Source organism: Bos mutus, chromosome 5 (genome assembly GCF_027580195.1).
Source record: "Bos mutus isolate GX-2022 chromosome 5, NWIPB_WYAK_1.1, whole genome shotgun sequence".
Lineage (NCBI taxonomy): Eukaryota > Metazoa > Chordata > Mammalia > Artiodactyla > Bovidae > Bos > Bos mutus.
In genome coordinates, this window is record NC_091621.1 from 50,405,589 (window position 1) to 50,430,366 (window position 24,778).

General features: G+C 42.2%; 1 protein-coding gene across 1 annotated transcript; it reads left to right on the forward strand.

Annotated features, from left to right (window-relative positions):
- The first annotated feature begins 21,434 nt into the window (after positions 1–21,434).
- On the forward strand, positions 21,435–24,169 carry BTG1 (BTG anti-proliferation factor 1). The gene is made up of 2 exons (XM_070370929.1): positions 21,435–21,916; positions 22,860–24,169. Exons 1-2 carry the CDS (start codon positions 21,769–21,771, stop codon positions 23,225–23,227), a joined length of 516 nt encoding a protein of 171 aa, XP_070227030.1. The 5' UTR covers positions 21,435–21,768; the 3' UTR covers positions 23,228–24,169.
- The last annotated feature ends 609 nt before the right edge of the window (positions 24,170–24,778 follow it).

Here is a 24,778-nt window from a genome sequence, read left to right on the forward strand (position 1 = left end):
CTCCCTCATCATTCGATTTTGTTTGGGAATTATCTGTTCATATCCTCTGCCCATTTCGTGGATGTACACTGCATGTGTTAAATTGGCTTTTCTGTGTGATTTATCATTTGCAATACAGTGCTAGCTCCCTGATTGATCTCTTCAGGCCGAAGACAGACTCCGAAAGACTCTTTTCAGGTGCACTTATCTACTAGCACCTATTCTTGCCACTTTATGTGATGCTAAGGCTATGGTTTTTCCAGTGGTCATGTATGGATGTGAGAGTTGGACTGTGAAGAAGGCTGAGTGCCGAAGAATTGATGCTTTTGAACTGTGGTGTTGGAGAAGACTCTTGAGAGTCCCTTGGACTGCAAGGAGATCCAGCCAGTCCATTCTGAAGGAAATCAGCCCTGGGATTTCTTTGGAAGGAATGATACTAAAGCTGGAACTCCAGGACTCTGGCCACCTCATTCGAAGAGTTGACTCATTGGAAAAGACTGTGATGCTGGGAGGGATTGGGGGCAGGAGGAGAAGGGGATGACAGAGGATGAGATGGCTGGATGGCATCACTGACTCGATGGACGTGAGTCTGAGTGAACTCTGGGAGTTGGTGATGGACAGGGAGGCCTGGCGTGCTGCGATTCACGGGGTCACAAAGCGTCGGACACGACTGAGTGACTGAACTGAACTGAACTGAATGCAGAATATATGCCCCTGGACACTGGCTCTTTTAGATGAATAGGAAAAAAAAAAATGTCAGCTCTTTGTTCGTTCTGTCTAGGCCAACACATTAAGAATATCAACTCTGTTAAAGCTTAAAAAATATTTTTGCTTTGTTGTCATTAGTGCTTCCTTTTGTTCCTTGTGGGGTTTGGTGGCTAGAGGTTTTAAAGTTTCATGCAGTCAAATCTATGCTTCTCGTTAGAGTGTATTTCCACATCAAGAGTTTCTTGCAGTTCCTGCTTTGAAAACCACTATGAATATAAATCTTAAAATATATAATTAATAAAAGACAGTTTAAATATTATAACTATATATGTACATGATTGTATATATACGTAATTATATAGCTATAATAGCCCAAACCAGCAGAGTGCTTCCTAGCGTTTAGCAGTATGACAATGGACACAGAGTCAGGAACTTGCTTGTCTGATCTCTAACCACATGCTGCCTGTTGTGTGTTCTTGATGTTCTATAGGAAACTCTTAAGAACCTTCCTATTCTCTCCTTTTTCCTCAAAAAAGTCAGTCCTAAAGAAGTAGAATAGAGCAAAGTAGGTATGGGCTTCAGGGCAGGACTTTGGGGGCTGGGGAGCTGGAGTGCTCCAGAGGTACTACTGTCAGAGCACAGGTGGAAAGGGGACTTCCCAGTCTGGCCAGGGGTAAAGACTCTGCCCTTCCAATGCAGGGCTTGTGGCTTCAATCCCTGGTCTGGGAACTAAGATTAATATCATTAATCTTTTTAATATTCATCAATCTGATAGGTATTAAATGCAACTTGTTTGCATTTTCCTGACTACTAGTAAGATTGAGTATCTTCTACTTTATTAATTATCCACTTTCCTTGTTATTTAATAAATATCTGTTCCTGTATTTTGGCTATTTTTCTCTTGTTGGTTTTTGTCAACTTGTAAGAGTTCATTGTGCAAAGATATTAATTTATCACACTTTAATTTTTACTATATATTTAATATTAATAATTTCTTGGGGTAAAACTCCCTGGTGGTCCTGTGGTTAGGGCTCCGTGCTCCCACCTCTGGGCACACTGGGTCAAGCCCTTGTTGGGAAACTAAGATCACGAGTGCCTGTGGCATGGCCAAAAGATAAAGTAACTTTTAAAAATCTCGTTTTTCTGTCACCAAAGATCTGCTGGAGAAGTGATAGGCTACCCACTCCAGTATTCTTGGGCTTCCCTTGTGGCTCTGTTGGTAAAGAATCCACCTACAATGTGGGAGACCTGGGTTCGATCCCTGGTTTGGGAAAATACCCTGAAGAAGGGAAAGTCTACCCACTCTAGTATTCTGGCCTGGAGAATTCCATGTACTGTATAGTCCATGGGGTCGCGAAGAGTTGGACACAACTGAGTGACTTTCACCTTCATTATAGATGCTTATCTTCCAGCCTTAAGAAAAATTTCCCACCCATCCCTACTCTTGTGGATCTATCTACACATTTTAAAACTTTTCTTGTACTGGATTTTATTTCAGTGATGTAGTCCAAGTGGATTTTATTTTGTATATAATATAGCAGTCTAACTTGCAACTGGAAACCCATTATTCAGGACTATATAAAATAAATCAATCTCCACCTTTCCGCAGTGTTTGATGTTAACCTTAGACTTTTTCCTATGCACATATAATCCTTTGATATGTGTATGTGTGTGTGTTTACATGTACACACATACATACACACACAAATACTACACGTTTACCATGATGTTTTTGTTTTATTCTTCTTCACTTTGCTTTCTTTGCTTAAAATGCTGAGAAGGAACTCCAGTGTATGGCTCCACCTCATTCTTTTAAAAGCATGCTGTCTTAAGAACTGACAAATCTGACTCATTTAAGCCATAGCCAATTAACTGTTCCCAGATGAAGAAGTCCCCACGGTAACATTTTCAGTTGCCCCAGCTTTCTAGGTCCTGCTCTGAATTGCTGTTGTTTAGTCTCGAAGTTGTGTTCAACTCTTTTGAAACCCCATGGACTGTAGGCCACCAGGTTCATCTGTCCATGGATTTCCCAGGTGAGAATACTGGAGTGGGTTGCAATTTCCTTCTCCAGGGGATCGTCCCGACCCAGAGATCAAACCCACATCTCTTGCATTGCAGGCGGATTCTTTACCACTGAGCCACCAGGGATGCTTGCTCTGAATGGTGAGCCCAAATCTCTATAGGGTTCTTTACTCAATTCCCCAAGAAGGGAATCACAGTACCTGCCTCTACAAAAAAGGACAGCCTTCTACTGGGTCACCTTCCATCAGTCAGCTCCACAGTCTCTCAACATTCTGCGCTTGCTGGCTTTCTTAATGAGTTGCAGGTCTGACTCCTCCCTGCATGAAAAAGGAGAATTTAAAGTACCACTGTTCTACTGCTGACCTTTTTTGGTGCTTTTTAATCTATGGGAGGTTTGGGGATAGATATAGTTAAAAATAACTGAAGACTCCTGCAATATTTATTGATCTCTCATCAATCTTTGATTCCATAGACAGGTACCACTTAGCCAAGCCATATGATTTTGATATTGATTCAAGGTTTTTAATCTTCCCTCAGAGCTTTTACTGCCACAGAATTGCAAGCAGGGTTCATTCATTCCTCATATATGTATTGATGCCACTGTTTACCAAGCCCTGTGTTAAGTACTGTGTATATACTGGTGAGCAGAATCATCACAATGCTGGGTAGTTACGGATTGCTTTGAACAAATTCTAATCCCAAATGTGATTAAAAACATACTTTGTCCTCAACTCTCCTTTGAAGCATCTATTTAAATATTTGATGCAGATTTAGCCTCCCTTATGTCTTCCTGCCACAAGAAACAACAAGCTCAGCATCTTTTCCTATTGAAAAGAGAAGGTATTTAATGCTGTAGGCACCACCATGGCACTTTCCAAATGATTTTTGTCTGAATAGTTTAGTGTCTTTTTAACAGAACTAATATTGTTGATATTGTTGATATGGGTTAAAGATCATTTGGTGTTCTAAAAATATTTATTGAGTCCTTATTATATGTTAGACACACTATTCTAGGATCTAGACCCAGAGGCTATTTTTTTTTTTTTTTTCTGCCATGGACTCCTTTAGCTTAAATATATGAACTCCTTCTTAGAACAATATTTTTATAAATTCGTAAGTTAAAATACATTCTGCTGCAAAGAAAACCAATTGCCCTATACCTTGGTTAACAATGTTAACTCATTTATTTAAGCCCTGATATTGTCTTTAAATTAAAAAAAACTATTAATTTTAATGGGAAATTTTATTATGTATTACATCTTACATCTTAACCTAAGACATTCAAATAATTTTCAAAGATTTAAATATATATGGGATATTTATACAGATATATATCCTATATAACCAGACATGCAAATGTAATAAAACTTTGTATAAGCAATAACAACTAATTTGAAAGTAAGCTAACAAATAATCCAATGAAGGCTTATTGTACTCATCCAAAGAAGGAGTGAAGACTGGATAATGGATGCTGAATGTACAGGGAAAGAAGAGGGCATTTGACATTAGAAATCTCATTATTCTTTGAACATTATTTTCTTCATAGACTTTTCAATCTTCTGGAGGTTCATTGTTACTGAGGTCAGATAAGCTTAACATTTTATCTCTACAGCAAAAATAAAAAAGCAAAACACATGCACACAACAGACCAAAGGGTTGTAAGAAATGAAGATGCTATGTCTTCATCTCTTGCTCGGTTGTCATCGTTCCATTGCTAAGCTGTGTCCGACTCTGCGACCCCATGGACTGCAGCACGCCAGGCTCCTATGTCCTCTACTATCTCCTGGAGTTTGCTCAAGTTCATGTCCATTCACAGGCAAAGCAAACATATTTGTGTTCATCAGAACAGGGCAATTTGTTCTGATATAAATTTGTTTCCCAAGATACTCTGACTACAGAAACCTCTTTTGAGTGAACTGATGAGTTTGTCTTTGCCTGCAATTATAATATTGACACAATTTCTCATACTGTGTGTATTTCATGTGTTTTGGGTAAAATTTTCTTTATATTGGGCATAAAATGAAGTTTGCCAAAAGACTTTTTTATGAGTTATATTGCTGAAAAGTCATTAACTGAACATTCATTTGGTGAGATACATCTTTTATTAGCCATTGGCATATGATTCTATAGACAAAACTTGAGGGTCCATGGATTCAGCTAGGGGTTAAAAAGAAAAACTGAACAAAACAGACACAAATACTTGCCTCTAAGGATCTCATATTCCTCACAATCTACACAGATGATAATTCCGTTCACAAGGTCAATTTGTTCAGCTCATAGGAGGTGCAATTTGTTCCTTTTTTATAGTCCCAAGTCCCAAGTCCCAACACAGTCCTCCTCAAAATCAAAGTCCCAAGGAAGTACAATTATTCTGTTAAAGGTTTGTTTACTTAAATGTTTACCATAGCCTCCAAAATCTTCCATCCAGATGTCTTTGATGCTACTTGATCTAGATTAAGGATAGGCAAAGTATTGCCCCAGGGCTAAACCCATTACCTCCTGTGTTTTGCAAACAAAGTGTCATGGGATCACAGCCAAGCTCATATAGTTGATGGCTGCCTCTACACTACACTAGCAAGAGTTGAATACATGTGACAAAGATCCTCTAGCCCACCAAGTCAAAATGTATATTCTGACTCTCTATTTTAAAAAGTTTGCCCATCTGACCTAAATTTCTAGAGTTGCAAGTGTTATTGAATATTTGAGCAGATCTAAAGAAGCTTCTTTAAAGACACTTTTAAAGAAGCGTCTGCCTACAATGCAGGAGATCTGGGTTCGATTCCTGGGTTGGGAAGATCCCTTGGAAAAGGAAATGGCAACCCACTCCAGTATTCTTGCCTGGAAAATTCCATGGACAGAGGAGCCTGGTAGGCTACAGTCCATGGGGTTGCAAAGAGTCAGACACGACTGAGCGACTTCACTCACTCACTAAAGAAGCTTCTTAAGAGAAGCAGCCTTGGTTACAGATTTTCCTATAGCTCTCTTACAAAGCAAATAAGAAATAAAACTTCTTAAGAATGAATTGTCACTTTCTAATTTTCTAATACTAATACCAGAATTCTCATTGCTCTGGTGCTTAATGGGTGTAATAATACATTTAGAACTCTAGGGTGACTTCTTCCTTATTCTTTTGGATAAGATTAACATCTTAAATGCACCTTAAATGCAATTTACAAGGTGCCTCTGGTTCTAGCCTCACATACTTTGGTCTGTTTCTTCTCACTCCCCCTGTTAGGACCACATGATCCTGCTTTGAGCAAACCTGTGTCCTCTTTGTAAATTTGTTTCCTTAGTCTAGAGAGCAATTTTCACCCCCCCAGGTCTTATGTGGGTTAATTCCTACTCATTTTCAGATTTCTGACTTCTTGTTGCTGTGGGAAAGATTTTTCTGATTGTTTTTTCTGTCCCATCTCTCTAAAAGTTAGACTTTCAGAGCACCTGTATGGCTCAGCAGTAATAAATCCACCTGCAATGCAAGAGGTGCAGTTTTGATCCCTGGGTTGGGAAGATCCCCTGGAGAAGGAAATGGCAACCCACTCCAGTATTCTTGCCTGGAGAATCCCATGGACAGAGTTGCCTGTGGTGGTCACAAAAAGAGTTGGACAGGACTTAGTGCCTAAAAACAACAACAAATTTCTCTTTTACAGTAATTTTCAGAATCTGCTATAAAAATGTCACACTTACACTATTTAATTTCTGTCTTCCTATCAGATTCCATAATGTGTGGGACCATTCTGTTCTGTTTGTGGCCAGATCTTCAATGCTTAGCTAGTACCTTATTAGTTAATCAAATTTATGAAATGAACTTATGAACACCACAGAACACTCATACATCAGATATTTAACAGTGAACTTATTCTCAGCTCTTGCTAGGAGGGTCAAAGTAAGAATGTACCACCTAAATGTTTTCCTGAATTTCTTATAAAATTATGTAAACTTGTTCCATATTATAAATTGATAAATGTATCAGAATTTAATGCTAATATAGTTTGGAGGGAATAGTGTCTTTTTTTTAAGTTAGCAAAAGAACAATATAGTTTGTTGTGTTTCTCTTTCTCCTGGATGCCAAGAAGTTCAAAAGTAAATTTATTTCTTATTTACAAGAATGTTCTCCAAACCCAGATTCCTGGTAAAAATTCTTTCTTCTTTCTTTACATGTTGTGTTAGGCTTTTATTCACTTAAAAAATCTGTTAGATATTTGCTTCATGTCAAGTTGCCTCAATTTTAAGTAATTATAACTTGATCCTGTTTAAGACTCATAACTGTTCTCATTAGAGCAAGTCCAGATCTGAAAAACTGCTAGGAATGAAAGCTACACCTGGTGGTTCTGAGTGTCCTGAATTAAATTATATGACTGCCTTCAGTGTGGGAAAGAGGGGCTGGGGAGGGATGGTGTCCTGGAAGTCACTTTTGTTTTTTTAAAGCAGCAAACTAAACTGGAGTCAGTTATCCACTCCTCATGGAATTCGAACAACTTAGTACTGATTAGTGCACTGCGGAAGCAATTCAGCAAAAACCCAGAGCTTCTTGAGCCGTAAGTGTGGGACACAGCCTTGCCTCTGTGCATCTAGTTTGAAACTAGGACCTGCTGGGTCACTTCTTGCTTCCATGATAGGCTGGTTTTCAAATTACTTCTCTTGCCTCCTTAAATAGAGCCAGGGGATGGGGATGGATGGGAGAGGAGGTGACTTAAAAGGTCTCATCCCTTTAGGGGGTGGGGGAACTTAATCACAAGTCTGCACTTGCTTCAGATGATTAAACAATGAGTGTTTATGAAATCAAGAAAAATATTTTCCCCCCAGAGTTTTCTTTTCAAAGAGTTCTCTGTGCGCTCTGGCTAATTTAAAAAGAGCCCCATAGGGTGCTTATTTTTTTTACACATATATTGCCAGAGTAGTTCCTGTTTTGGTTTAAATGTGTTCCTTCTTTTTAGTCAGATGAAAGAGAACTTTCTTTAAAAAGAACTTGTCTGCTGATCCTGTTTGTTAGAATGAGCCTAAATAAAGCTTCTGTTAAGAGTTTAACTGTTGAGCTAAGTCCTCTCAGCTAAATTATCTGGCAATTTTCATTCTTAGTTGGGCTATGTAACTGGAGTGCCCTTATTATCCTCTTTCCTACCTGCAATGTCTGCCTCCCCTGAGGACTCCTCTGAAGTAAGTATCTTGAGGAAAGGGCTTTTTCTTTCAATTCATTTGGCTTATTCTGCGTGGAGTGTGATGTTGGGGTGTGGGTGTGGGGAATATGCCAGGCACCTTAAGTGAGTAAGTCATTAATTTTGCAGCAGGCAATGACCTAAGAGAGGAGTGACTCAGTCTACCCATGAAAAAATGACATACCGAAGGCTTTAGAGGTGGTACACAAAAGTCTAAAGGGGAAGGGGCATGGAAAGAGGATGTAGAAGCCCCCAGAGCTGGCCCCCATCAGCCTCCTACCAGGCTCCCCCGTCCCTGGCATTCTCCAGGCAAGAACACTGGACTGGGTTGCCATTTCCTTCTCCAATGCATGAAAGTGAAAAGTGAAAAGTGAAAATGAAGTCGCTCAGTCGTGTCCGACTCTTAGCGACACCATGGACTGCAAGCCTACCAGGCTCCTCTGTCCATGGATTTTCCAGGCAAGAGTACTGGAGTGGGGTGCTATTGTCTTCTCCGCCCGTCAGCCTAGGAGGCAACTATAACAAGAAGCTTTCTTAATGTAGCATTTCATTCAAGAGGAAATTCTGGTATGATACAACAGGAAAAATAAATTAAACAAGCAAGCAAACAGAGAAACAACATGCTGAACGTGGATGAAACTCAAAACTTTATGCTAAGTGGAAGAAGTGTGATACAAGATACAGGTCTGAGACAGAGGGCAAGAGGACAGGGCACAATCATTAAAAGAAAGACACAGCTGTTAAGGATGCAACATAAACTGGTTAGAACCTGCTAGGTACAAGATGGCAGAAGATTTGACTTCCTGTGGACCTTGAGCCTCATTATATGCTCATTGTAATATACCAGCATGCTGAATGACACACCCACAGGCACCATGACAGTTCCAAGGCCAACCATGAAAAGCCAAAAAGTGGCCAAATTCTTTAAATCACTGTTCCTTGTTCAAAATAGTTGGGATAATCCTGCCATTTGTTAGCCTATGAAATTACCCAGCCCATAAAAACTAACCACCCCATATTTGGTGGCCACTCTTGCCTTCTGAGGAGAAGGCAATGGCACCCTACTCCAGTACTCTTGCCTGGAAAATCCCATGGATGGAGGAGCCTGGTGGGCTACAGTCCATGGGGTCGCTAAGAGTCGGACACGACTCAGCGACTTCACTTTTACTTTTCACTTTCATGCATTGGAGAAGGAAATGGCAACCCACTCCAGTATTCTTGCCTGGAGAATCCCAGGGACTGCGGAGCCTGGTGGGCTGCCGTCTATGGGGTCACACAGAGTCAGACATGACTGAAGTGACTTAGCAGCAGCAGCAGCAGCATGCCTTCTGAAACTCCAATACTTTGGCCACCTGATGCAAAGAACTGACTCACTGAAAAAGACCCTGATGCTGGGGAAGATTGAAGGCAAGAGGAGAAGGGGATGACAGAGGATGAGGTGGTTGGCTGGCATCACTGACTTGATGGACATGAGTTTGAGCAAGCTTCGGGAGTTGGTGATGGACAGGGAAGCCTGGCGTGCTGCAGTCTGTGGGGTTGCAGAGAGTCAGACATGACTGAGTGAATGAACTGACTGACTTGCCTTCTGAGGAGCTTCCCAGGTAGTGCTAGTGGTAAAGAACCCGCTTGTCAATGCAGGAGACGTAAGAGATGGGTTTTGATCCCTGGGTCGGGAAGATGCCCTGGAGAAGGAAATGGCAACCCACTCCAGTATTCTTGTCTGGAGAATCCCATGGAGAAAGGAGCCTGGTGGGCTACAGTCCATGGGATCACAAAGAGTTGGACACGACTGAATGACTAAGCAGCTGCCTTCTGAGATGGACCACATTCTGCCTATGGAATGTGTATCTCTCTAAATAAATCCCTATGGTTTGCTTTTGAATTCTTTCCTGACGGAAGCCAAGGAACCTCACTTGGTGGCCTGTCCCAGGGCCTCGCCTGAGACCTGGGACATGACCATCCTCTCTGTGTTCTATTCTCCGGCAACAAGGCCATGGATTCTATGATTTCCATACAGAAAATGTCCAGAATGAGCAAATCTATAGACAGAAAGTAGGTTATTGGTTTCCTGGGACTAGGAGGGCCAAGGTTAAGATTGAGATTTTGTTGAGGGAGATGAAAATGTTCTGAAACTGATTATGGTGATGGTTGCACAAGTTGATACGTTATCTCAAAATTATTGAAAGGTACACTTGAAACAGATGAATTTTATGGAAAATATATCTCAATAAAGCTCTTTTTCCAAAAGGTGAGATCATCCATTCAAGGGGACTAAGGATAGAAATTTCAAGGATAAAGATAAAAGTGCTCATTTTAACTCTCACAGCTCCCACCATCTAAAGACTGTACAGAGAGGTTTGTTTCTACAGGGAGATCCATTCCTGAGTGCTGTATCTCTTACTACGGTTTCAATGTTTGAAATCTACTTATGCAATAAAGAGTAAGGTCAGTCATTATAAATAACAGGGAGACAGACCATTTCTTGAGTTTGACGGTGGTCACCACAAACTTCAAATCAGTTTTCAGAAGCTGAGAATGTTTCCTATGTTTTATTGAAAATGATGGAAAGACTTAAAGAGACTTCTATTAAAACACATGCAAATATAGAATGTTTCCAGCACATGCAGTAATGCTAATGATGGACCCTTTACTTTTGCATTTGACTACATCAAACTGTATTATAACTATTATCTAGGCTGAAGATTGCTTTTGCTTCATTTATAAGAATTTACTAGCCAAGTGGATGAGAACATAATAGGAAGTTTCTTACTTTATTCCCTTTAGAAAATATAATGCAATTTGACATGCTAATCATAGCCTCCCCATTCCCTTTTTTTTTTCTTTAGAGGACTTCTCTATAGCTAGAACATAGTCTTTTTCAGAAATTTGTATCTAACTTGCTATGCCTTATAGATGAATACATCCTAAATTGCATTTTCCAATGGGATTTCAACCCTTGAATTTCCTGCTAAAGTATATCCAAATGCGTGATGATGGTTTTCACAATCACGTTGGATATCTATATGTAGGGCTTCGTATTTATTTATCACACTTACTTTTGCAACTTGGATGCTCCTTTGTTTTAGCTGGACATTTAGAAAGGGATGAAGCGACATTACTTAATGCATGTAAACCTTAATTTACTTTGAGATTTTATCTATTTATTTATTTTGGCCACACAGAGTGGCATGTAGGGTCTGCATGTGGGCCAGGCCAGGGGTCAAACCCATACTCCCTGCAGTGGAAACCTGGAGTCTTAACTATTGGACCTCCAGGGAAGTCCCTACTTATTTTAAATTCAAGTTCCTTAAAAAGGACGTTACTGCTTTTCCTAAAAGTGAAAATAAAGGCCTGGACTATACCAACATTTGATGAGATGATTATCTTATCAAGCTTCCTGAATATTAGCTTCTCTTTTGAGAGTAACATAAGGACATCACTGTACACTCTCACTTGCCTATTGTTTCAGAAGCTGAGAAAAATGCATTTTACCCAGACTGCAGAACCTCAGAAAAGCAAATAACCACTCACTTAGAACATATTTGATACTTAAAAGGCAGCTTTTACATATTAAATGAGTATGCTAGTTTTTTTCTTTTAAGGGACAAGATTTCTATTTGAGATAGTATATGCCTGGCTATGAAGTTTGTTTGCTGGTTTTATTTATTTATCTTTAGTGAGGAGAGAGATTTTATTTATTTACTTAGTTTTGGGCTGACCTGGGTCTCCACTGTTGCATGTGGGGTTTCTCTAGTTGCAGTGATCGGAGGCTACTTTTTGTCGCAGTGCGCAAGCTTCTCAATGCTGTAGCTTCTTTTCTTGTGGGGCACAGGTTCTAGGCATACGGGCTTCAGCAGCTGTGATTGCACAGGGGCTCAGTTGCTCCAAGGCATGTGGAATCTTCCCGGACCAGGGATCAAATCCATGTCCCTTGCATTGGCAGATGGATTCCTTTATTCACTGTGCCACCCGGGAAGTAAGTCCTATTTGCTGAACTTAAATTAGAAATGTTGTCCTTACTTTCTAAAGCAGTTGTCCTGGAACATTAGTGCTAAACTGTTGAACCCCACCCCTCGAGTTTCTCTATTAGCAGGTCTAGAGCCCAAAGTTTGCATTTCTATCAGTTTCCTGGGGTGATGTTGAGATGGCTAGCCTGGGTTCACACTTTGAAACCTGGCTGCCCTATGGGTTTGGCAGGAAAGGGAGATCTGTGTCTTCCATATTCAGAAAGTTATAACTACTATAGTTAGGCCAGGGCCATAACTTATAAGAACTTTGTATGATTCCTTAAGGCTTTCAATTTTCCAAAGTTGATTCTTATCATCTCTTTCCCCACACTGTTGTTAAACTGTAAAACTGAAGTAGACTGTTGGTGCTGGGAAGATGCAGATAAACATCCAATAAGCCTGAACAGTGGGGGATTGCCCCAGGAGACAGAGTAGATGGTGGCAGCTTTACAAAGAAAAAAAAGTAAGTGAAATCATAGGGTCTGCTAAAAGGAAGGATGAGAAGCAGCAGCATGTTACACCCTCAGTCGTGTCTGACTCTTTGCAACTCTATTGACTGTAGCCCGCCAGGCTCCTCTGTCCATGGGATTCTCCAGGCAAGAATACTGGAGTGAGTTGCCATGCCCTCCTCCAGGGGATCTCCCCCACCCAGGGATGGAACCCCTGTCTCTAGCATCTCGTGCATTGCAGGAGGATTCTTTACCACTGAGCCACCAGGGAAGCTGGCGAGAAGAAGAGATAGACACAAAAGCAACCCTTCTTGCTGCTCTCCAGCTCTTTCACCAAAGCCCTCAAAGCTCACTGGACTCCACTTAATTGTTGGAGGACTGTGGGGCCGACCCACTTCCTAGTTCCTTCTGCCAATTTAAGTCAAAGGAGAAGCGAGATGCTAAAATAGTCTAAAATAGAAGGTATTTTTTTTTTCTACTTTCTCTTATCTGCCCCTAGGGATAGTTTTCATTCCAGTGAACTTATTTTATTTGGCAGATTAATGTTTTAATATGTCCTTTGATTCATTTTTCAGGGAGCCTTTTAAGAAATATAGCTGTATTTTCCAGGATATGTCAGCCATGAGAACTCTCCTAAGCAGCCTTGAGTTTTTTTTTTTTTTCCTTTCTACCATCTCTACTAATCTCCAAAATGTTTTATACCTTTATAAGATTTTATTTCTCATGATCCCTTTAGAAAAGGTATCAGGAATTTGCCTCCAAGTTTTGTAGTGTAGACTTGAGGGTTTAAATCTGGTTGTTAAGACCTTGAGTAAATTACTTATTTTCTTTAGGACTGAAACCTCACATGTTAAATGCAGACAATTATACTTACCTGGTGGTATTTCTGGGAGAATTAAATGGGATGCCTCTAAAATACTTAGTACACGGGAATTCTCTGCTGGTACACTGGTTAGGACTATATGGTCTTACTGCTGAGGGCCCAGGTTCATTCCCTGGTTGGGGAATTAAAATCCCACAAGTAGAGTGGCACGGCCAAAAAGAAATAGATACATAAATAAATAAAAAGTAAAAATAAAATGGGCTTCCCAGGTGGCCTAATGGTAAAGAACCCGCCTGCCAATGCAAGAGATGTAAGAGATGCAGGTTCGATCCCTGGATGGGGAAGATCCCCTGGAGAAGGGCATGGCAACCTCCTCTAGTATTCTTGCCTGTAAAATCCTATGGACAGAGCAGCTTGGCGGGCTTCAGTCCATAGGGTCACAAATAGTCGTACATGACTGAATTGATTTTGCAAATGCAAAAAATTAAATAAAATACCTAGTACAGTGTCTGGTTCACCTTCAATGATGTTAATTTGTATGATCTTTTTCAGTTCAGTTCAGTTCAGTCGCTCATCATGTCCGACTCTTTGCGACCTCATGAATCACAGCACACCAGGCCTCCCTGTCCATCACCAACTCCCGGAGTTCACTCAGACTCACGTCCATCGAGTCGGTGATGTCATCCAGCCATCTCACCTCTGTCATCACCTTCTCCTCCTGCCCCCAATCCCTCCCAGCATCAGAGTCTTTTCCAATGAGTCAACTCTTCACATGAGGTGGCCAAAGTACTGGAGTTTCAGCTTTAGCATCATTCCTTCCAAAGAAATCCCACGGCTGATCTCCTTCAGAATGGACTGGTGGATCTCCTTGCAGTCCAAGGGACTCTCAAGAGTCTTCTCCAACACAGTTCAAAAGCATCAATTCTTCGGCACTCAGCCTTCTTCACAGTCCAACTCTCACATCCATACATGATCACTGGAAAAACCATAGCCTTGACTAGATGGACCTTTGTTGTCAAAGTAATGTCTCTGCTTTTGAATATGCTGTCTATGTTGGTCATAACTTTCCTTCCAAGGAGTAAGCGTCTTTTAATTTCATTGCTGCAGTCACCATCTGCAGTGATTTTCAGTTCAGTTCAGTTCAGTCGCTCAGTCATGTCCAACTCTTTGCGACCCCATGAATCACAGCACGCCAGGCCTCCCTGTCCATCACCAACTCCCAGAGTTCACCCAGACTCACGTCCATCGAGTCAGTGATGCCATCTAGCCATCTCATCCTCTGTCACCCCCTTCTCCTCCTGCCCCCAATCCCTCCCAGCATCAGAGTCTTTTCCAATGAGTCAACTCTTCGCATGAGGTGGCCAAAGTACTGGAGTTTCAGCTTTAGCATCATTCCTTCCAAAGAAATCCCAGGGCTGATCTCCTTCAGAATGGACTGGTTGGATCTCTTTGCAGTCCAAGGGACTTGCAAGAGTCTTCTCCAACACCATAGTTCAAAAGCATCAATTCTTTGGCACTCAGCCTTCTTCACAGTCCAACTCTCACATCCATACATGACCACTGGAAAAACCACAGTCTTGACTAGACGAAACTTTGTTGGCAAAGTAATGTCTCTGCTTTTGAATATGCTATCTAGGTTGGTCATAACTTTCCTTCCAAGGAGTAAGCGTCTTTTTATTTCATGGCTGCAGTCACCATCTGCAGTGATTTTGGAGCCCCAGAAAATAAAGTCTGACACTGTTTCCACTGTTTCCCCATCTATTTCCCATGAAGTGATGGGACCGGATGCCATGATCTTCGTTTTCTGAATGTTGAGCTTTAAGCCAACTTTTTCACTCTCCTCTTTCACTTTCATCAAGAGGCTTTTGAGTTCCTCTTCACTTTCTGCCATAAGGGTGGTGTCATCTGCATATCTGAGGTTATTGATATTTCTCCCGGCAATCTTGATTCCAGCTTGTGCTTCTTCCAGTCCAGCGTTTCTCATGATGTACTCTGCATGTAAGTTAAATAAGCAGGGTGACAATATACAGCCTTGACGTACTCCTTTTCCGATTTGGAACCAGTCTGTTGTTCCATGTCCAGTTCTAACTGTTGCTTCCTGACCTGCATATAGGTTTCTCAAGAGGCAGGTCAGGTGGTCTGGGATTCCCATCTCTTTCAGAATTTTCCACAGTTTATTGTGATCCACACAGTCAAAGGCTTTAGTATAGTCAATAAAGCAGAAATAGATGTTTTTCTGGAACTCGCTTACTTTTTCGATGATCCAGCGAGTGTTGGCAATTTGATCTCTGGTTCCTTTGCCTTTTCTCAAACCAGCTTGAACATCTGGAAGTTCACGGTTCACGTACTGTTGAAGCCTGGCTTGGAGAATTTTGAGCATTACTTTTACTAGCGTGTGAGATGAGTGCACCTGTGTGGTAGTTTGAGCATTCTTTGGCATTGCCTTTCTTTGGGACTGGAATGAAAACTGACCTTTTCCAGTCCTGTAGCCACTGCTGAGTTTTCCAAATTGTTACTGCTACTCAGAAGCAACTCTTTAATCCTTTTTCCCAATTGCTTTAACAAGAAGAACAGTTTTGCCCCAAATCTATACTTGTCACTGTCTGATTTCTAGTTCTCTTATGTTTCTTGATCTAAACCTAGTACAAGGGTCTTAGTTTGTGCCCTTGAATTCATATCTAAGCAAAGCAAAGCAGGTTGGCAGGTGGGGAGGCTCCTAAAAGTGGTCTGATTCCCATGGATAATCAAGAAAAGAATAAACAAAAGGCATTAAGTCTCTAGTTGAAGAGATGAAAGCTTAATTATTTAAAGATTTAAATAAGAATTAGAGACAAAGATATGTCACTTCAAATGACCCCAATTTAATTCATCATCCTTGAAAAGTGAAAGTGAAGTCGCTCAGTCGTGTCCGACTCTTTGTGACCCCAGAGACACCAGGCTCCTCTGTCTATGGGATTTTCCACGCAAGAGTACTGGAGTGGGTTGCCATTTCCTTCTCCAGGGAACTTCCCGACCCAGGGATCAAACCTAGGTCTCCCACATTGTAGACAGATGCTTTATCGTCTGAGCCACCAGGGAAGTCTTTTTGATGGGCATCATCCTTAGGACTTTCCAAAAAATAAATGTGATCATTTCACTTCCCTGCCCAAAACACTCACTCTCCCCTCACTGCCAGGTAACTATGGCCCTATTTACTCACCAGTTTTTTCAGCAATGTTTATCTTCCTCATAGTGGTTTAAGTCTTTAAAATACTTCCAGATCAGGTCCCCTCTTTTTCTTCCTTCCAGAGACTTATCTATGGGCCAACTTCACTGACCAGAGATCACTTAGCAGAGATCACTCACTTTGGGGACTGGCTTCCTTATCTCCTTCTGTCCCCATACACACCCCAAAATAAATACCCTGTCTCTATTTGCTATTAACAGTCTGTAAAGATCTCTCCTGCTTGAACCAGCTGTGAGTTTTCTAAAGCTAGCACCAAGGACACCTAGGACTCTGGAAGTAAATTCACAACAGAGCACAGAATAGATAATACTTCAGTGAATGCCTTCAGCAACAAGGAGGCTCATCCAGCTCAGCAAGGGAGTCTCTGGGCCTAAAGGTGCCTTTGGAGAGGGAGGGGCCAGATAAAGAGTAAAACCTTTGCTGAGCGGGAATTTAAGGAAGGGGACATGAAAGGGTGGTGGGGGAGGCCTACTGGACAACCTTGTGAACTGTAATACAGCCAATAAAAAAAAAAAAAAAAAATCTGGGACTTTCCTAGCAATAATGCAGGAAGCCAGGATCACAGGGATGAAGTGGAAGCCCGGAGCTTAGGAAGGACTCCTTGTGAACAACTTCAGGAGAGAAGGGTAATGTGAGAGACTGGCAGATGACAGCCCTGTGTAATCTGATATATAAAAATACTAAAATGTGTCTACATAACACGTGGAGAAATAAGATAAGAAACCTTAAATGGCAGCGATGTGGAGACTTCCACAGTGTTTCTTAAGCAGCATATCCAAGTGACTTTGGTCTCCATTTCATTTGCTTTGGAAATGCAGCCTATCCTAAAACAACATTTATCTAAAACACCATGGAGTAATCTAACACTCATGGGAGCCAGAAAGACAGTGCCACAGTTACTTATCTTCTCAAATATTGACTGTCCGATTTTAAGCAAGACAACTTGCTCTGTGTGATCTGTCAGCTGACAAACTGCAAGTCACGTTGTTTTTTGTTAGTTTGTTTTTTTTGTGGGTTTTGTGTGTGTGTGTGTGTGTGTGTGTGTGTGTGTGTTTGCAAGTCATGGTTTTGATGGACTCATTTGTATTTAGATGTCTATTTAACATCAGTCAACAGCATTTACTATGTCTTGGCCTGTTTCTTAGGCATTCACAATAGTGAATGACAGAAGATGCCTGCCCTGTGAGAATGTACAGACCAGAAAGGAAAAGGGATTAATAAACACAGTAAATCTAGTATGTCTGATCAGTACCAGGGCGAGGGCAAGGGGAAGCAGAATACTGTAGACACTTACACAAGTCCAGAGAGTCAGGGAAGTCTTCTTGGACGATAAGCAGATATTAGCTAGGAAAAAAAAAAAAAAAAGGGGAGGGGATCTTCCAGGCAGTAGGAATAGCATATCCAATGAATAGCATAAAAGCCTAATTTAGTGTTCTCTTGTTCATAGATTAATAGTTTTGATGAGTTCCCAAAGGCTGAAATGCAAAAGGTGACATTTAGTAACTTAAAATGTATTAACTTAAAAAGACCATGCTTTATTTTCTGATATGGATACCTTTCTTACTTTGGGGGTGTTAAAACATCATCTTTGCCCCAAAATGATAGTGACAGCAGATGATAATGTAATTCTTTAAATAACGTCTTTGGCAAAATAAGATTTTCAAACTTGTGTTGATTCCTAAATTTTACTAGTCTATGAAATAGAGAAAGAAGTTCATTCCCTCACCCTATATAAAATTTTCTTTTTTTATCTATCCCTTTCTTGGTTAACACAATTACTCAAAAAGTCTACAGGGTGCTATGATTTGTTAGTTCAGAGCAAACTGTTCAGGTAACAATTGAACTAAGGGATGGGAATATAATCCAGCCCTTTGAAGACTCTAGTTGCTTGATAGTTTCCTCTATAGAAAGTACCTTCTGAACTCTTAAGCATTCCAAAGATCTGACATTTGTCACTCGCAGATTTATTTTGAAACCCAGGTTTCTGGATTGTTTTGACATATTCCTTAAAGTGTTTTTTTTTTTTTTTAATAGTGCTTTGAAAATTTTATAGGTTTTAGAAATTAATTTGATAATTATATATATCACAGGCAATTTAATATACCTATCTATCTATCTAAGGACTTCCCTGGTGGCTCAGACAGTGAAGAAGCTGTCTGTAATGTGGGAGACCCAAGTTCGATCCCTGGGTGCGGAAGAGCTCCTGGAGAAGGGAATGGCAATCCACTCCAGTATTCTTGCCTAGAGAATTACATGGATAGAAGCTACAGGCCATGGGGTCGCAAAGAGTCAGATGCGACTGAGTGACATTTTCAGACGGCAGGAGGAGAAAGAACAGTTCTCACTCCTTGCCCCACTCTGCCTGTCTTCTGTCTATGTATGTGGCTTCCCCGGTGACTCAGATAGTAAAGAATCCACCTGCAAAGTGGGAGACCTGGGTTTGATCCCTAGGTTGGGAAGATCCCCTGGAGGAGGACATGGCAACCCACTCCAGTATTCTTGCCTGGGAAATCCCAAGGACCGAAGAGCCTGCCAGTCCATGGGGTCAAAAACAGTCAGACCCGACTGAGCTACTAAACAACAAAGTTATTCCACTTAGTCCTCATAACAACCTTTACATTTTGTAGAGATTACGATGCAGAGAAGTTAAATAACTTGCCTAAGGACACAGAATGAAGAGTTGGGTTTCTAAGTAGTTGGGAGTACCCTATAGTTTAGCATATTAACAAGATGAGAAAGTGCCTTTACAAATTCAAGATGTCAAGAAATACCTCCTAGTTTCTTGGATGGGAACAGCCTCACCAAATTTCTGGAAAAAATATTACTAAACATATATATGTCCAGATTTGAAAACCATTAGCTATTAACATTGTCCACTATCTAAAGCTTGCATTTAGGACCAATATTTACCTCCTTTTTTCCCTCCTGAGTACTCCCTAGATCACCCTAGTCTAAAAGAGTAATTTCTTAAATCCATTTCTCTCTTAAAGGAATGATTTAAAGTGGGAAACACACACATACAATAGAAAACAGTGGGAGGAAAACCCCTTCTAGAATATGTGAGTTCAACTTTCTGTTAAACTCTATTCTACTGATTTTAAGAAGCATTTAGAAAGGGTCCAGCTGCTGTCTGGGAAGGCAGTTAAAAGTAGTGACCATTTCATAGTGTGTGCAAATGCTAAATCACTATGTAGTACACTTGAAACTAGCATAATATTGTACCTCAAATACATTTCAATGAAAGAAAAAAAAAGCAGTGGAGAAAACATGGGCTGGGAGACAGGAATGAATTCGGATCCTAACATTTTGTTAATTTCATTATTTCTATTTTGTAGATGAGTCAGTTCAAGCTCAAAATTTTTGAAGAAGAAAAACTCACCTGACTTCTAATCTAATGCTCGAATGACTGATGGTGTATGGAAACGAACAGAGCAGAGGAGTAAGGGTGGTGGGGGTTAGAAGGATATCAGAAAATCTAAATCTAGGGCTACGGTAATTTTAAAGATTTACTTGTTTTCCTATCTCCATTTTGAGTAATGCAAGAGGTTTCACGTCCCTAGGGAAGTAATTACCATGACATTTACTTTTAAGCACAGTTCTATCTGCAGAGTCCTAGAAGGAAACGAATGTATCTATTTACCATTATTTTTTATGCACTGATGCATTTATTCAAAGAAAACACTTTCATGTCAACGCTTTTAAATAATTCAGTTTTACTATCTTTTAAAGTATTTATTTCACGTGTAATTATTGTGTATAAATGAAAAAATAACCTAAAAGCTATTCTTTCAAGCCCAGTTTAACATATTTCATTCAAACAACAAGTATTTTTCTCCTACTGCTTTATGGTGAATTGTACTTTCCCCTTCATTTCTATACCCTTTGGCTCAGCAGTGTTTTGCAATATTGATGACCAGCTAAGCTCAGGATATTTATTTCCATCTGGTAGAGTTCAACTTCTGCCTCTTGTTTGCTTTCTCCATCTGCCCAGCTCACCATCTTTTTTTTTTTTTTTCTTTTCCCCTCCTCTTTAATGGAGTTCGGGTTAACCCTCTCGCAGGCCTAATCGCTTTAGCAGGCTCATGCCTTCGTATTCCCGCGGACCCCCCGGCCCCCCAGTTTGGCAAGTAGGACTTCAAGTAACCTTAAATGTCTGCCCTAGTACTCTCACAACCTTCAAATTTTATCTTTATTTTCTTGTTTCATAAAGAACAGCAAAAGGCGAAGGCTGAGACAGTTACTTAGCTTAGAAAAAGAAACAACCTTCGGTTTTGTGCGTAAACGGTGTAAAACGCATTATATAGATTTTTTTCTGTTTATAGATTAAACGTTACGGTTACCATACTTATCTTCAGTAACAGGCTTTCTTATCAGTTTTAAGATGGGTTCAGTAAGGACTCCATTCTTCTCTCCTTTTGACTCTTGATGTCACTGAACAGCAACCATAAAAGGCTTACTAACCCTCGAGAGCCGGTTCGCTCCACTTTTCTCCACACTCCCTGTATCCTCAGCACTGGTACCCGCACCCCGCTGCTCATCCTGTCCGTGGAGCCAGCCACGTAGACTAGGCGTCGGGGACAGGATGTAAACACCGAGTACAGTCAGCGGGCCACTGCCATGCAGACGTATCCGTGCCGCTGGCGCGGGTGTACACAGCCTAAGCCGGGCTGCTTTTATCTGCACAGCATTAAGCCTCCTCGCAGGCTAGCCCGGGCAGAGTACTCTTGCAGAGGATGCGCTGGCGCGGTGCCTGGAGTTGCTGGAGCGGGAAGGAGGAGCTAGGGCTGGGGGGGGCGGGGCTTTCACACGCGCACCCCTAGTTTCTTCCTTCCCCCGCCACTTGCTCCCCCTTCTCCTGCTGCCACTCCGGGGTTTATTTGTTTACAAGCGGATTACGTCAGCTCCTCCCTCTCTTCCCAGTCTATGGACCCGCCCCCTGGCCCCTTTTTCCCGCCCCCTCCGACTCCGAATCTGCTTGCGTCACAATGGTGCGATCTCTGGATTGGCTAGACTCGGCCGTCACGCTCCAGCTACGCCACTTCCTTTCCGTGGCTTTATAAAAAGTGCTGCACCACCCCTTTATCTCTTAGCCCGTCGGAGCTGGAAATGCAACTGTTGGGAGCTTCGGAGGCTGCGGAGCTGGAGGCGGAGGCGGCTGGGGAGGTCCGAGCGATGTGACCAGGCCACCGTCGCTTGTTTCTTCCACTTTCCTGCCGCCTCCTGTGTCGAAAATAACTTTTTTTACTATAAAGAAAGGAGAAAAAAAAGTAGCCGTACGCCGCTCACGCCCTCTCTCCCTCTCAGCCCTCTGACTTGTGAGGGAGCCCGGGGTGGCCGCTCCTCCGTCGGGGCCGCGCCGCCGAGCCCCGGCCGCCCCGGGCCGCCCCCGCCCGCCGCCCCCATGCATCCCTTCTACAGTCGGGCCGCCACCATGATAGGCGAGATCGCCGCCGCCGTGTCCTTCATCTCTAAGTTCCTCCGCACCAAGGGGCTCACGAGCGAGCGACAACTGCAGACCTTCAGCCAGAGCCTGCAGGAGCTGCTGGCAGGTGAGCGGGCCGTGGTGGCAGGAGGGCGAGGGACGCCGCGGGGGGAGGGACGCGGCCGCACTTGCCGGGGCCGGGCCGTCGGGGCCGCGGGAGTGTCCGTAGCGCCCCGGGCGACCGCGCTCGAGTCCGGCCGCGGGATGGTGGCTGGCGCGCCGGGCGGCCGCTAACGGCGGGTCCCGGGGAGGGTTTGGGGATTGGGTCGAGGGCGCTCCCTGTCCCCCCACGGTTGGTTAACGGAGGGGAGAAGAAAACTGACGCACAACAAAGAAACTAAAGCCGACCGAGGCGGGAGCTGCGGTCCTCGGACGTTCCGCGGATTTCGGGGGACAAAGGACCCGCGGGGCTGGGGTGGGTTCGACGCTCCCTCCCCACTCCGATCCAACCGTTGCGGGCTCGGCTGTCGGGCCCGGGGGTAAAACGGCGCGGCTGCCCCGAAGCCCGCTCGGGACGGACGTGCGGTCTCCCCGCGCCTCCTAACCTTGCCCATTAATCATCGGATTTGTCACCGGCACAATTACAGCCCTGCCCAGAGTGTGGTTTAGGGTGGCTTGTTTTCCTTCCCTTCGGGGTTAACACTCCGGTGGCGTTTCTCCTCCAAAGTCATAAACCCCATTGTGTGCGGCCAGGGTGGGGTGGAGAAAGTAAACAGGTTCCCGCCTGGCCGCCGGTGCCGTCCGGCTGGCGCAGGCTGCGCGCCTGATTCCCGTTTTGGCGGCTCAGCCGGTTGGTTCCCGGAGATTGTTTTGTCCCGTGCAACTGTTATTTCTAAAACCCTGCCCTGCTCGTTTTCCATCCACACACATCCGCGAATGCGATGCTGGGCTTTTAAAAAAAAAGTTGATATTCGGCATTTTCACTCAAAGGAGCCAACGGAAGGAGGAGACTAAGGCGGGAGCCGGCAGTAACGGCGTCTAAGCATTGTTTTCTCTCTTTTCTTCTGTAGAACATTATAAACATCACTGGTTCCCAGAGAAGCCCTGCAAGGGATCAGGTTACCGTTGTATTCGCATCAACCATAAAATGGATCCTCTGATTGGACAGGCAGCGCAGCGGATTGGACTGAGCAGTCAGGAGCTGTTCAGGCTTCTCCCAAGTGAACTCACGCTCTGGGTTGACCCGTACGAAGTGTCCTACAGAATCGGCGAGGATGGCTCCATCTGTGTGCTGTACGAAGCCTCACCAGCAGGAGGTAGCACCCAAAACAGCACCAACGTGCAAATGGTAGACAGCAGAATCAGCTGTAAGGAGGAACTTCTCTTGGGCAGAACAAGCCCTTCGAAAAACTACAATATGATGACTGTATCAGGTTAAGATATAGTCTGTGGATGGATCATCTTATAATGGATGGATAAATTTGATTTTTGCTTTGGGTGGGCTCCCCTTGGGGATGGATTATGGAATTTAAACCATGTCACAGCTGTGAAGATCTGGCACAAGATAGAGTGGTAAAAAAAATTTTTTTTAAGTGACAGTGCCATAGTTTGGACAGTACCTTTCAATGATTTTAATAGCCTGTGAGTCCAAGTAAATGATCATCTTATTTGCTAGGAGTGAAGTCCTAGGATGGTTTCAGTTTCTCCCAGACATGATACCTAAATTTTTACGTCAGTCCCTTTAATGCAAATCTGTATTTCTTTGCAGTAGAACTTGCAGAGAAGATTTGCACTATTACACTTAAAACTTGTTATCCTTTTTGGCAGCTCAATAGGAAAGCTCAACATTTTAAACATGGAAATACTGGAAATTTTATGACAAGACTTTTACCTAGCACTTAAATATGTATAAATGTATATAAGACAAACTAGTAAGCATGACCTGGGGAAATGGTCAGACCTTGTATTGTGTTTTTGGCCTTGAAAGTAGCAAGTGACCAGAATCTGCCTTGGCAACAGGCTTTAAAAAAAAAAAAAGACCCTTAAAAAGACACTGTCTCAACTGTGGTGTTAGCACCAGCCAGCTCTCTGTACATTTGCTAGCTTGTAGTTTTCTAAGACTGAGTAAACTTCTTATTTTTAGAAAGTGGAGGTCTGGTTTGTAACTCTCCTTGTACTTAATTGGGTAAAAGTCTTTTCCACAAACCACCATCTATTTTGTGAACTTTGTTAGTCATCTTTTATTTGGTAAATTATGAACTGGTGTAAATTTGTACAGTTCATGTATATTGATTGTGGCAAAGTTGTACAGATTTCTATATTTTGGATGAGAAATTTTTCTTCTCTCTATAATAAATTGTTTCTTATCTTGGCATTTTAATCAATCTCTTGTCATGATTATAGAGGTTCAGCTAAAAGAAATACATTTCTCAAAAGACTCAGGTTCTGTAAGCCATGTGAATGTCAGTTGCACACTGGTCATGCTGAAAAACATTTGTTAAGGAGTAAAGATGATTTTTGTATACAAATTTAGGTATTAGAGGGGTAACATACTTTTTCTAAGAAAAGTTCTAAAGTTGAAATATTGGACACAGTCCTAAGCTAATGGCATGAAATGAGGATGAGACAAAGGTAACATCAACCAAAAAGAGTTACTCAAAGGATTACATTTCACTGCTTCCCTGTTGAAGTGAAGAGAGAAACGTTCCATTCTGGCCCGCCTTTGAAAAAGTTATTTTGCCCCATGGATTCCTTGTTCATTTAGAAAATCCTGGGGCAGGTGACCCATAGTCTTAAAGACCAGACTAATCACTGCAGAGATTGGTTGCTATTTTGCCTTTCATCAGCTGCAAGATTTACATAAAAAATCACTTAAGCTGGAATTCAACAAAAGGTATGTTTGCATTTTTATTCTCAAGTTGAAATGCTGAGTTCTTGATGCATCATTTTCAGACTTCAGATAAATACAAAGAACCTAAATGAAACAAAT